The following is a 14038-nucleotide window of genomic DNA, read 5'->3' as shown; positions in this document are numbered from 1 at the left end:
TAGTAAGGTCTAAAATATGTGTATTAGAGCGTTGGCCTTTGTTTTTTGTGTGAATACGATAATTAATGGTCAGGAAGCAAAGGGTAGATAAACACTTCAAACATTGTGATAGTAATTTTCGCTGTTAAATAGGTATATATATATACAAAAAAGTGCTTGAAAGAGTTTTTTTCCTTTAAATTAAATTGCGAAAGTTTTATGATGAGTAGGCAGAAGATCAAACAAACTTTTAAAATCGATGTGGCAAATATTTTTTGCTGGTGTAGATTATTATTAGAAATTTTTTAAATTCTTTGTGCACATTTCTAAATGTAAATGTTTCTTTTATGCCTGTTACTATCGAATCTAATTTATTTTAAAGTATCATACATTTACTGGTATGTAAATTTATGTTACGTAAAAAAATAATGGTAACTGTTTCAAGGTAGTGTAGTCGTTTGATCTCGCTTTAAACAACACACGTTAAATATTTACAACAAATACATCTATAATATGTGTGTATATTACGTTTATTGCTGAACTTTCCACCTACAAAGTTTATTGTCATACGTAAAACAATTTTTCGCTAAATTAATGTAACTAAACTATATACACGCGTATAATAATTATTTATAAGGGGTAAACATCGATTTCATTCGATTTTATTGAAACAGGAATTAAAAGAAATTTACTCGCACAGTAATATTTAAATTAAAATGTGTATTTGTTTATACCGGTACTTACTTGTAAATATCACAAATGTAATCACAGCTGTAGATGATAATAAATTTAAAGAGTTCATTTTATTTAACATAAAATGAGCTCTCTTATTATACACAACGTTAATATGAGTCACTAGCACGATGTATTAGTTGAGAATTCGTTAGTAAATCTCAATTTTTATCACTTGTTACAAGCCACGATTTGATATGCAGTAATTAATCGTTATCTTTTATTTCACCGCATTTCTTTGCACAAAACAACGTCGTACTCGTTTCATTATTATTTATTATTTTCATCATCCTTAATACTTATAAATAAGAACGAAGTTTTGTTCTTTCCCCAGTTGCCATGTGTTTTAACAGGAAGACAGTTTTTTGCTTATTAAAAGACATATAACAAACAATTCCAAAAAGTTGCTTATGTAAAAAGAAGTAAACTTGAAATAAACATTAATGTATTTACAGCTTATTACTTACTTAGACTAATGTCGTAAATAAACGGTTGTTATCTGACTATTGTGTTGTGGCTTATTAAATTCTTAAAATGCGCACTTAATTGAAAGTATTTGACCGAACTGCGGTCACCGCACCGCACTTACCTACTTAGCAATAAGTAGCTTTATTTGCAATAACACTACTTAATAAACTAGCCACGTAAAACACATGACATAAGCAAAACTGACTCAACAGGGATTATCGTTAATCAGAGGGAAATAGAAAAAAAAAATATTAATTATTAAAAAAGAAAAAAAAATCATATTATTTATTAAGTAGTTAAAAATGAATTCTTTGTTCTTATCACACACTTCTAAAGTTACATCCTTAATTTTTATTCTATGTACTTAATTTATTTTTACATTTTTAGTTAAATAATTCCATAAATACATGGGACCCAAACGGTGAGCTGCCTTTAGATTTGGCCCTCAGAGCTCACAATTTTAATATTGCATCCACTTTACTTCAATATAATGCCGATATTAATTTATTGGACTCTGAAGGAGATACTTTACTGCATAGAACCATAAAACGGGAAGATCCATCATCTGTTTTATTTATTCTTCAAAATAAACAATGCGACGTATCGCTCTGCACTATGTAAGTTTTATGTTGCTATTAACTATTTGCAAGTAGTTGTGATCGAATGGGAATTGATTATTATATACCTATTTTGTTATTTTAGGAATTCCAACGACACCCCTCTTCATTTAATAGCTGGAGGAAGTATAAAAGACTCTTGTACAATCGTTAACAAACTTTTGGAAAAGGATGTAAACATTAACGCCCAAAACAAACAGGGATTGTATGTAATACCCACATTTAATTTAATATTTTGCAAACATACGAAACTACATATATTTTTAGAACGGCTCTTCACGTCGCTATTATGTCCAACAACGATCCAGTTTTTTCGTTGTTGCTAGAACAACCACTTGTTGATATAAATTTAAAATCAAATGACGAACACACCCCTTTGTATTACGCCCTTGTAAAATACCAATCGGGCGATCGAAGTCCAGAAAGTTATGCTTCGAGATTAATTAAAAAGGGAGCTAAAACTAATCCAATTTATTTAAAAAATGGTAATAGCTTGTTACAAACACTAATTATGGAAGGAGCTGAAGATGCTGCGGTAAATTAAATTTCTATTTACTTACTGAACGTGTGTTGTGTACTGTACAATTACATTTACAGATATTTTTATCGAATTATGATAACAATCTCGATCATGTTAATGAAAACGGAGAGTCCGTTATTCACACGGCATGCTTGAAAAATTGTCCCTTATTAGTAAATTCACTTCTCTCTTGCGGAATGAACGCAAATTTGCTAACAAACGATTTAATGCGGTCTCCACTCCACTATGCTGTTCTTGGAAATTCGGCAGACTGCATTAAATGCTTCATAAAAACCAACGAAACTTTAATAGCAGGTAATAAGGAAGTGATGATAAATTTTAATTTAAAAGATATCAATGGCGATACACCTTTAAGTCTATCCTTAAATGAAAACCGTAAGGATTTACTACCTTTATTAATGGAAGGAAAGGGTGACATTAACATTAGAAATTCCAGAGATTTGACCCTGCTTCATCAGGCGATCTTAAATGAAGATTCTGACACTGCGCTCTTCTTACTAGAACACGGCGCAGACGTTAATGCAATGTATGTCTTAATTAGTAACGTGCACAAATAAATCAACATCTTTTACGACTGAATAAATTTAATTCTTATCAATTAAACACACTTTTATAGAACTTCAGACGGCGAAACACCTTTACAACTGGCAATACACTGTCGACTTCCAGAAGTTGTTGATGCGTTATGTTCAGAGGGCGTGGATATGTCAGCCCCCGATAGAACAGGGAATTGTCCATTGTGGGTGGCGTTAGATTCCAATCAAGAAAATATAGCCAGTATCTTGGTCAGACATGGGGCGGATACAGATTGTTGGGGTCCAGGGCCCGAAGGGTGTCGACAAACCCTTTTGCACAAGTAAAATGTAGAACTTGTAAAATTAAGCACATAAAGTTTTTCTTTTTACTTTTCGCAGGGCTATCGAAGAAAATAGAGAATCGATTGCTATTTTCCTGATACAATCAGGTTGCGATTTAGATTCCCCTCAGCTCCCAGGACCCAATGGAGCAGGAGCGGAAATAGCGAAGGAGAAAGCGTCACCCTTACATATGTGTTGTCAGTGGGGATTGCAGACAGTTATTCAGGTGTTGTTTAATAGGGTCGTTGTTATTTCGGGATAAGTAGTGCTCATATTATACTATGTTGCAGGCATTAATTGAGCATGGAGCAAACATAGACAGTCGCGACGTAGACGGTAAAACCCCATTGCACATAGCAATAGAAAATCAACATGCGGCGATTATTAATTTGCTCTTGTGTGTACCAAATATTGATCTAAGTTTGAGAGATAGAAAAGGATCAAGTCCGTTTGCTACTGCCCTCACCGTAAGAAATAATAAGGCTGCCCAAGCTATTCTTGATAGATTTCCATCAGCTGCAGAACAAGTATTGACAAACTTATTTTTAATAAAAAAAAAAATGTTAAGTATATTAATGATGTTACTTTTAGTTTGATAGCAAGGGAAATAATTTCCTGCATACTGCTATTAAACGAGGAGATAAAGAGAGCATTTTGTTCTTATTATCTATACACGTAGACGTAAACTCGCGCGTTCAAGATCCCACATTAATAACACCCCTTCATTTGATGGCAAAATATGGCGATGAAATGCTGGTTAGAAGCTTAATAATTGCTGGAGCACGAATTGAAGACCGAGACGCTCAAAAGTGAGTTACATTGCAAACACTGATTTTTAATATATAAATCTGCATACATTTTAAGAAATACAGCACTTCATGTGGCAGCAGAAGCTGGAAATGCAGAAGTCGCATCCGGATTGATTCAAAGCGGAATAGATGTCGACGCCTGTAATCATGATGGTGATAACGCACTTCATATTGCTGTACGTGAAGGACATTTGAATGTTGTATGTTTCATATTAGTAATTTAATGTGGCCTCTACCAAATCAATATCGTTTTATTTTACAGGTCAAAGTGCTATTAACAGAGTCAAATATAGATGCTGAACATTTAAACATAAAAGGACGTAATCCTCTTCACGAGTTGTGTCGTTGTGGAAAGGAAAATGCAGCTGCTATATGTGATTTCTTTCTGGAATGTATGCCAGAGTACCCTATAAACAAACCCGATTTAGATGTACGATACTGTACTTACTATTGTCAAAGGCCAAAATATAGGCCCTTTGCCAAATGACTGATCTATCCTTATCCTATAATTGAAATTATTACTATTAAAATTAAAATAAATACATAATTAGGTTGTGGAAAGTTTATGTATGTATTTAAAAGCTGACTTAAAGGCGTTGGGCGAATGTAGGGATAAACCAATCATTCTGTACAGCGTTTATGTACATTTTGGCCTTTGACTATATATTTATCACACGTTTGAATTGTATAAGGGTATATAGTAAGATTAATTAATTTTATTGGACAATTCTTATGTTACTTATTTATAGTCATTCTCAAATTTTTGAATTCTTGACGTTACTGACGCAGCTTTATTTATTACCCATTACAGGGCAATACTCCGTTATTATTGGCATACATGAAAGGGAATGGTAATTTGTGCCGAATTCTAGTAAAGGCAAATGCGTGCTTAGCTGCCGAAAATAACGAAAGGGTTACCATTTTTAATTATCAGGTCAGACATAAGTAACTTTCTTAATACATACATCTCTTCTAAATAAATTTAATTTATCAGGTGGCTACCAAACAACTACTTTATAGATTGTTAGATCAATTATCTCAGCAAGTACCATGGACACAGACAGATATGTGTCAGGAGTGTGGAAAGAATTTCACAGTAACCATAAGAAAACATCATTGTCGACATTGCGGTAGAATTTTGTGTAGTAAATGTTCAAATCAAGAGGTACCGATAATAAAATTTGGAGAAAATAAACCTGTTCGAGTATGCAAGGTCTGTTTTGATGTTCTCAAAACTGGTTTACAGTAAATTTCCAAAAACAATTACATGAAACTGGTAATTATTCTGTACAGTGTTACTTTACTCACAACTTTCCATGCTTAATTTAGTATACCTTTATAAATATATACCTATGCATTTACAATTTATTTTATCAAGTATGTAATAAAAGTATATAATCTAATAAACTTGTAAGTATGCCCCATAAGTTAATGGTAATTTTATAATGAAATTCATTCAAAACATTCAATCTAATTAATACCCATTTCTTTTTACAGATATCTTTATTTACAACAACATCCACTATTTATAATTTTTAATTATTAATGGATAAATCTACAGAAAAATAAGTCACTCATCTATTTAAGCTTCGAAAACAGATGTGGGGTAACACAATGATCTAGGCAGTGCATCAAATCTATCAATTCTTCAACGCAAGTTTCTGTTGTCTTGGTTTTACTAGTGACTCTTGTAGTACATTCTTCTAATTTTTCAGCGAAGTTCTTACAGTGCGATTCTCGACACTCATTCTTAAATAATGAGAAAGTAAATTAAAATTTTACCCAACACAGTCTAAGTTAATAAAAATTGAAACCTACCCTCAATTCTTGTTGAGGATCGACTAGATCTTCATCGTCAGCTTTAATAACAGGCAAAAGACGAGAAAGGATTTTTCCAAAGAACATGTTTTCGTTATTAAAATAAATACAATCACTCTTCTTTAGCAAATAATTTAATTTTTTCTACTTGCGTAACAGCTCCTGCATAAGACAATTCTTTTTAAATGACGTTAATGACTTTTCTAATACATCTATTTTATCTATGGTTATGAATTCGACGAAAAACGAGAGACATCTGTGAATAAGATGATTTACTATGGTTCTATGCAGTTCTATGCTTAAAATATCATAGATAAAATATTATGTAGAGGTTAGAACTTAGAAGTTTGTTAGAAGTGGCTACTGGTTATAAGTCGATCGTATAGAGTAAGTTCTTTGCCATATAGTTCTTTCGACATCTCGACGAAAATACATTTTTGGAAAAGTGTTGTTTGTGTAGAAAAAGCCATAGGAAATTAGTGAATGATATTTATTTTTAGGTAGATATTGTGTTAATTATTTCATACAAGTGTTTGGCAATTGTTGTATCATCATGAAAAAAATTGACAAAACAATTTAAAATTTCTTGTTTTTGGTATCTTTATACTTACAAGATAAAAGGTTAGAACAAGCTCGAAAGTAAATTCGTCTTATGTGATACACTCCACTGTTACTTAAAAGACTTTCATTTTTAGAATGAATGGTGTGATGGACCGAACACCTCAAAGCCATTGTTCTGCAAAAGCCCCAAGAAATTATAAGCTTCTAGTTGATCCATTTTTAGTCAAGGGAACTGCAAAACTATACAGATATGATGGAATAGTTCCTAATGATCCTAGCTACCCACCTGTAGTGCCAAGAGATCCTCGATCTCATTTAACTAAAATTTGGACAAGATTGGAAACATTGGAATTACCAGTACCTAGGTAGTTATAAATTTGCTGGTGTTATGACTCCTTTAGAAATAACTTCCCTTTTAAGCATAACCAAAAAAATGAATTTATTTACACACCTGTATACAATGTTTATCATTCATATTTGTTTGTTTTTCCTGTCTGGAAAGATATACATATAATATATTAAAGGTGCTTCATTGTTTTTCATAGTTGCAATCTGACTGTTATTGTTTTAATAGTTNATAAAATAATAAAGATAAAGGAATCTGATTTAAATACAAATTATCTAATTGAATCTTAAATTAAAAATTACTGTAAAATTGCTAAAAAAATAAAATAACTACAAATAGACTTATTAGTGACCATTACATATTTCACTGAGTAGGAGAAAAGGATGATGGAATAAGAATGCGACAGTGCATCTCTTTTATCAATGGCACAGTATAGGCTACGCATTCATCCCAACCAGGACTTCTCCATGCACTTTCTCTTGTTTCTTTTCTAGAGTTCAAATCTTTATAGCCTGTGGAAAAATTTCTTTCAACAATTCTGCTGAGACAAAATACATTACTTGAAAATTTTACTTACACCAAATATGATGGACATTGTAAAGTCTTCCTACTTGGGAAAAGAATCCAGCAAAAGCTTCATTATTATTCTGTCTGTAATTTATTGCACGGGCCCAATTATTACCCCATTCTATCATTGTTCCAGGTTTTAGAGTGTATGATCTAATTTCATAAATATGCTTAGGAGAACGAAACCTTATTTCTGGCCAATAACTGAATTGTAGAATGTACTGTAAATGTCGGGACCTAATATATTGAGCCTGTTCACTAAATAATTTCTGATATTCCTACAACATAATTTTGCAATAATAAATGATAGTGATATCACACTACTGTTTATTTGTACTTACTTTACTTTGATTAAGCACATCCATTACACTATCTATTGCGTGAAAACCGCCTGTATACTTCCATAAATGTAATGCTTGATCCTGATCACCAACGTTCACAGTCCATGAAGAAACTAATTGTAAAACTTTTGTAATTTTTTCATGGGAATTAAAATAATCAACATGCTTCTTACTAAAACATTATTCTATGTTTATAAAATAAGATAAACAAAAAAATCACTTACTAATTTTCTAAATATTCTTCCCTTTTATTGGGCCTAAAGTTGTGTGTTTGCAAAGCATAAATAATTTCTTTATCACTTAACATTCTGCTGTGTGATTCTTTTGTTGGTTCTATAGTTCGCACAAAAAGTTTGGAAAGCCATGATTCCCTTCCTGATGATTCGCTTTTCGGTGCAGTTACTGATAAAGACCTGCATAATAAGATGCTAAATTAGTGTAACCTAATGTGAAACACAAACAGCGTATTTATAGAATGTTCTTGACAGTCATAAAAATTATATAAACAGTACAAAAATATTGTAGTATATATAACATTATACAGACAGTACAGACACACCAGGTTACATGTTTACCTAAAATTTTGAGGTAATCTAGCAACAAGTCTCCAATTCAAAGCCATTTCAAAAATTTTTCGATATTACACGTACTAGTTACGTTAACATTAATAACACCCCATGCCCCCGTGTCTAAACGATTAAAAGCCAGAACATCCCGAACATAACCCGAACAACTGCTGAATATGTTGAATTATAAAAATAAAATAGTTTAATTAGGGTGGAGCGCTACTTTAGCCACCACACCATTTTTATTTCGCGTATCTATGATAGTGGACCTGTTCTATGGTCCTGATTGACATTGTATATTTCTTTAATCTATGGCCTGATGTAATGATGTATTCTATGATGTCGATGATTCTATTATCTATGGATGATTCTATGGATGTATCTATGGCCTGATAGTAGGTTAGAATCTGGAACGCCTGCAACCTTGTGAGAAATAAATGTAGAAATGTGAAAAAGAGAACACTAAAAGGGAATATAATGGGTAAATAATAATTACAACGCGTAAAGAACCTTTATACAGACATTTAGGTTTCAGCTCATGTGGAAACTACAAAATTAATGAATCATTTAGCTCTTTTGAAACAAGAGTATACTAAACTGCAGGAACGGTATGATGATTTGGAGAAAAAGTATGGTAATCTCTCTGCAGCAACTGGAAACTTTTCAAAGGATACATCTGCAGACCAGTTCTTGGAATACATTGATAATTTGTATAATTCAAAGACTTACAGTGATTTAAAGATAAAACTGGCGAGTCGGATCATTCCTGGCCATAAATTAGTTTTAAATGCAAGATCAGACTTTTGGAACGAGGACGTTTTGGGTCCGATTGATATTCTTGATTGGTCAAACATAGAAGATGAAGTTTCTGAGGCAATTCTTTTTTGGATATATAAAGATAAAATTCAGCTAAAAAGTGATGATGTTACTATAAAAGTAATTCAGAAAGCTTGTGAATATAAACTGCATGGTTTATTAAAACGGTGTGAAAGAGACCTTATAACTAATGTTAGTGTTGAGAACTGTGTGAAATTGTATTCTGTTGCTGAACAAGTTGGTGCTGTTAAATTGAAGGAATACTGTTCAGAGGCCATTTCTATATATTGGAATGATCTTAAATCGATAGATTTTGAGCATATGTCTGGACCCTTGCTGTATGAAATGTTGAAGAGCAAAACACAATTTCCACTACATTCTGCAGTTAGACTACTACGTGAAGATGTTGTCTTTCTTTATTTGGTTGATAATTCTACCAAGGTGAGTTGAGTTATTGTGATGTTTATATTATTAATAACATTTGCATAACATTTTTCTTCAGATCTATCATTATATTTAATTGTCATGCATAATTAATTTGTCATTATAACATTAAAATACAATATTACTAAGTAGACTTTAAACATACATATCATATTAATTTACAAAGACAACAAACAAATAATCACAGTTAATATAGAATTTAATGCAAAGTTAATATTTGTAAATGATGCATTGCCATTACATAGGTCACCTCTGCAATAACAGTGAGTAGGTTTTGATATCCTTTGACCTTTATCATCAACATTTGTACATCCTAAAAATTGTTTTAATAACTGGAATTTGGTTATTATTAACTAACTCGTTCTATTACCTTCTTCATATGGTTCTTCAACATTAACTTGCATTTGCCATTTATTATTTTTGTATACCTGATAATCGTTTCTTTGAGGGGCACAACCTCTAAGGGTACCGTTTATCGCATCTTTAAAAAAAGCGAATAATGGATTAATCTATTATTATATTATAGAAATGTAAAATTTGATTACCAGATAGATAAACTGTAAATATTCTTTTTATACAAAAAGTCGAATATGGACAATCAACTATATATTTATCGGTATAATCAAAAAAAGCGCACAAGCGAGAAGTTTCGTTGCTATAAATTGGGGGAGGCAGAATTGTGCACTTGTAACATTTTATTGCTTCAGAAGTTTCGATAATACCTGTAAAATAAATATTTATTAATTGTAAGTCGTTAATTAAACTATTACCTAAAACTTTAAACTTTTAAAAATAGATTATGCGCAGCTATTTAGGCTTACTTAGTAAGGTCTAAAATATGTGTATTAGAGCGTTGGCCTTTGTTTTTTGTGTGAATACGATAATTAATGGTCAGGAAGCAAAGGGTAGATAAACACTTCAAACATTGTGATAGTAATTTTCGCTGTTAAATAGGTATATATATATACAAAAAAGTGCTTGAAAGAGTTTTTTTCCTTTAAATTAAATTGCGAAAGTTTTATGATGAGTAGGCAGAAGATCAAACAAACTTTTAAAATCGATGTGGCAAATATTTTTTGCTGGTGTAGATTATTATTAGAAATTTTTTAAATTCTTTGTGCACATTTCTAAATGTAAATGTTTCTTTTATGCCTGTTACTATCGAATCTAATTTATTTTAAAGTATCATACATTTACTGGTATGTAAATTTATGTTACGTAAAAAAATAATGGTAACTGTTTCAAGGTAGTGTAGTCGTTTGATCTCGCTTTAAACAACACACGTTAAATATTTACAACAAATACATCTATAATATGTGTGTATATTACGTTTATTGCTGAACTTTCCACCTACAAAGTTTATTGTCATACGTAAAACAATTTTTCGCTAAATTAATGTAACTAAACTATATACACGCGTATAATAATTATTTATAAGGGGTAAACATCGATTTCATTCGATTTTATTGAAACAGGAATTAAAAGAAATTTACTCGCACAGTAATATTTAAATTAAAATGTGTATTTGTTTATACCGGTACTTACTTGTAAATATCACAAATGTAATCACAGCTGCAGATGATAATAAATTTAAAGAGTTCATTTTATTTAACATAAAATGAGCTCTCTTATTATACACAACGTTAATATGAGTCACTAGCACGATGTATTAGTTGAGAATTCGTTAGTAAATCTCAATTTTTATCACTTGTTACAAGCCACGATTTGATATGCAGTAATTAATCGTTATCTTTTATTTCACCGCATTTCTTTGCACAAAACAACGTCGTACTCGTTTCATTATTATTTATTATTTTCATCATCCTTAATACTTATAAATAAGAACGAAGTTTTGTTCTTTCCCCAGTTGCCATGTGTTTTAACAGGAAGACAGTTTTTTGCTTATTAAAAGACATATAACAAACAATTCCAAAAAGTTGCTTATGTAAAAAGAAGTAAACTTGAAATAAACATTAATGTATTTACAGCTTATTACTTACTTAGACTAATGTCGTAAATAAACGGTTGTTATCTGACTATTGTGTTGTGGCTTATTAAATTCTTAAAATGCGCACTTAATTGAAAGTATTTGACCGAACTGCGGTCACCGCACCGCACTTACCTACTTAGCAATAAGTAGCTTTATTTGCAATAACACTACTTAATAAACTAGCCACGTAAAACACATGACATAAGCAAAACTGACTCAACAGGGATTATCGTTAATCAGAGGGAAATAGAAAAAAAAAATATTAATTATTAAAAAAGAAAAAAAAATCATATTATTTATTAAGTAGTTAAAAATGAATTCTTTGTTCTTATCACACACTTCTAAAGTTACATCCTTAATTTTTATTCTATGTACTTAATTTATTTTTACATTTTTAGTTAAATAATTCCATAAATACATGGGACCCAAACGGTGAGCTGCCTTTAGATTTGGCCCTCAGAGCTCACAATTTTAATATTGCATCCACTTTACTTCAATATAATGCCGATATTAATTTATTGGACTCTGAAGGAGATACTTTACTGCATAGAACCATAAAACGGGAAGATCCATCATCTGTTTTATTTATTCTTCAAAATAAACAATGCGACGTATCGCTCTGCACTATGTAAGTTTTATGTTGCTATTAACTATTTGCAAGTAGTTGTGATCGAATGGGAATTGATTATTATATACCTATTTTGTTATTTTAGGAATTCCAACGACACCCCTCTTCATTTAATAGCTGGAGGAAGTATAAAAGACTCTTGTACAATCGTTAACAAACTTTTGGAAAAGGATGTAAACATTAACGCCCAAAACAAACAGGGATTGTATGTAATACCCACATTTAATTTAATATTTTGCAAACATACGAAACTACATATATTTTTAGAACGGCTCTTCACGTCGCTATTATGTCCAACAACGATCCAGTTTTTTCGTTGTTGCTAGAACAACCACTTGTTGATATAAATTTAAAATCAAATGACGAACACACCCCTTTGTATTACGCCCTTGTAAAATACCAATCGGGCGATCGAAGTCCAGAAAGTTATGCTTCGAGATTAATTAAAAAGGGAGCTAAAACTAATCCAATTTATTTAAAAAATGGTAATAGCTTGTTACAAACACTAATTATGGAAGGAGCTGAAGATGCTGCGGTAAATTAAATTTCTATTTACTTACTGAACGTGTGTTGTGTACTGTACAATTACATTTACAGATATTTTTATCGAATTATGATAACAATCTCGATCATGTTAATGAAAACGGAGAGTCCGTTATTCACACGGCATGCTTGAAAAATTGTCCCTTATTAGTAAATTCACTTCTCTCTTGCGGAATGAACGCAAATTTGCTAACAAACGATTTAATGCGGTCTCCACTCCACTATGCTGTTCTTGGAAATTCGGCAGACTGCATTAAATGCTTCATAAAAACCAACGAAACTTTAATAGCAGGTAATAAGGAAGTGATGATAAATTTTAATTTAAAAGATATCAATGGCGATACACCTTTAAGTCTATCCTTAAATGAAAACCGTAAGGATTTACTACCTTTATTAATGGAAGGAAAGGGTGACATTAACATTAGAAATTCCAGAGATTTGACCCTGCTTCATCAGGCGATCTTAAATGAAGATTCTGACACTGCGCTCTTCTTACTAGAACACGGCGCAGACGTTAATGCAATGTATGTCTTAATTAGTAACGTGCACAAATAAATCAACATCTTTTACGACTGAATAAATTTAATTCTTATCAATTAAACACACTTTTATAGAACTTCAGACGGCGAAACACCTTTACAACTGGCAATACACTGTCGACTTCCAGAAGTTGTTGATGCGTTATGTTCAGAGGGCGTGGATATGTCAGCCCCCGATAGAACAGGGAATTGTCCATTGTGGGTGGCGTTAGATTCCAATCAAGAAAATATAGCCAGTATCTTGGTCAGACATGGGGCGGATACAGATTGTTGGGGTCCAGGGCCCGAAGGGTGTCGACAAACCCTTTTGCACAAGTAAAATGTAGAACTTGTAAAATTAAGCACATAAAGTTTTTCTTTTTACTTTTCGCAGGGCTATCGAAGAAAATAGAGAATCGATTGCTATTTTCCTGATACAATCAGGTTGCGATTTAGATTCCCCTCAGCTCCCAGGACCCAATGGAGCAGGAGCGGAAATAGCGAAGGAGAAAGCGTCACCCTTACATATGTGTTGTCAGTGGGGATTGCAGACAGTTATTCAGGTGTTGTTTAATAGGGTCGTTGTTATTTCGGGATAAGTAGTGCTCATATTATACTATGTTGCAGGCATTAATTGAGCATGGAGCAAACATAGACAGTCGCGACGTAGACGGTAAAACCCCATTGCACATAGCAATAGAAAATCAACATGCGGCGATTATTAATTTGCTCTTGTGTGTACCAAATATTGATCTAAGTTTGAGAGATAGAAAAGGATCAAGTCCGTTTGCTACTGCCCTCACCGTAAGAAATAATAAGGCTGCCCAAGCTATTCTTGATAGATTTCCATCAGCTGCAGAACAAGTATTGACAAACTTATTTTTAATAAAAAAAAAA

The 14038-nt window shown here is 32.0% G+C and overlaps 4 protein-coding genes and 1 long non-coding RNA gene across 5 annotated transcripts; 2 read left to right on the top strand and 3 right to left on the bottom strand.

Annotated features, from left to right (window-relative positions):
- Positions 1–1709: 1709 nt before the first annotated feature.
- LOC108739606 (rabankyrin-5) lies at positions 1710–14026 on the top strand (the record flags this gene model as incomplete). Its single annotated transcript, XM_025973333.1, has 21 exons — positions 1710–1796; positions 1882–2001; positions 2064–2331; positions 2394–2863; positions 2954–3193; positions 3252–3420; positions 3485–3721; positions 3786–4003; positions 4059–4203; positions 4266–4433; positions 4815–4937; positions 4998–5248; positions 8607–8683; positions 8738–9459; positions 11851–12080; positions 12166–12285; positions 12348–12615; positions 12678–13147; positions 13238–13477; positions 13536–13704; positions 13769–14026. Coding segments are annotated over exons 1-21 (4965 nt in total), but the record flags the coding sequence as incomplete, so codon positions are not given.
- On the bottom strand, positions 5473–5993 carry LOC112904101 (cytochrome b-c1 complex subunit 6, mitochondrial-like). Its single transcript, XM_025973343.1, has 2 exons — positions 5822–5993; positions 5473–5752 (listed from the first exon to the last, which is right to left on the bottom strand). Exons 1-2 carry the CDS (start codon positions 5906–5908, stop codon positions 5582–5584), a joined length of 258 nt encoding a protein of 85 aa, XP_025829128.1. The 5' UTR covers positions 5909–5993; the 3' UTR covers positions 5473–5581.
- Positions 6167–6560, top strand: LOC112904102. Its single transcript, XR_003230897.1, has 2 exons — positions 6167–6442; positions 6517–6560. It is a non-coding gene; the product is annotated as an uncharacterized LOC112904102 (long non-coding RNA).
- Positions 6987–8352, bottom strand: LOC108739634 (protein NipSnap). Its single transcript, XM_018473621.2, has 5 exons — positions 8212–8352; positions 7861–8049; positions 7637–7808; positions 7306–7573; positions 6987–7240 (listed from the first exon to the last, which is right to left on the bottom strand). Exons 1-5 carry the CDS (start codon positions 8256–8258, stop codon positions 7092–7094), a joined length of 825 nt encoding a protein of 274 aa, XP_018329123.1. The 5' UTR covers positions 8259–8352; the 3' UTR covers positions 6987–7091.
- Positions 9505–11781, bottom strand: LOC108739638. Its single transcript, XM_025973344.1, has 5 exons — positions 11463–11781; positions 11008–11402; positions 10008–10184; positions 9833–9943; positions 9505–9775 (listed from the first exon to the last, which is right to left on the bottom strand). The coding sequence occupies exons 2-5, from the start codon at positions 11075–11077 to the stop codon at positions 9621–9623; spliced, it is 513 nt and encodes a 170-aa protein (XP_025829129.1). The 5' UTR covers positions 11078–11402; positions 11463–11781; the 3' UTR covers positions 9505–9620.
- Positions 14027–14038: the final 12 nt, after the last annotated feature.

The sequence above is a fragment of the Agrilus planipennis genome, unplaced genomic scaffold, assembly GCF_000699045.2.
Source record: "Agrilus planipennis isolate EAB-ADULT unplaced genomic scaffold, Apla_2.0 scaffold162, whole genome shotgun sequence".
Classification (NCBI taxonomy): Eukaryota; Metazoa; Arthropoda; class Insecta; order Coleoptera; family Buprestidae; genus Agrilus; species Agrilus planipennis.
This window is presented reverse-complemented; position numbering and strand designations above follow the sequence as displayed.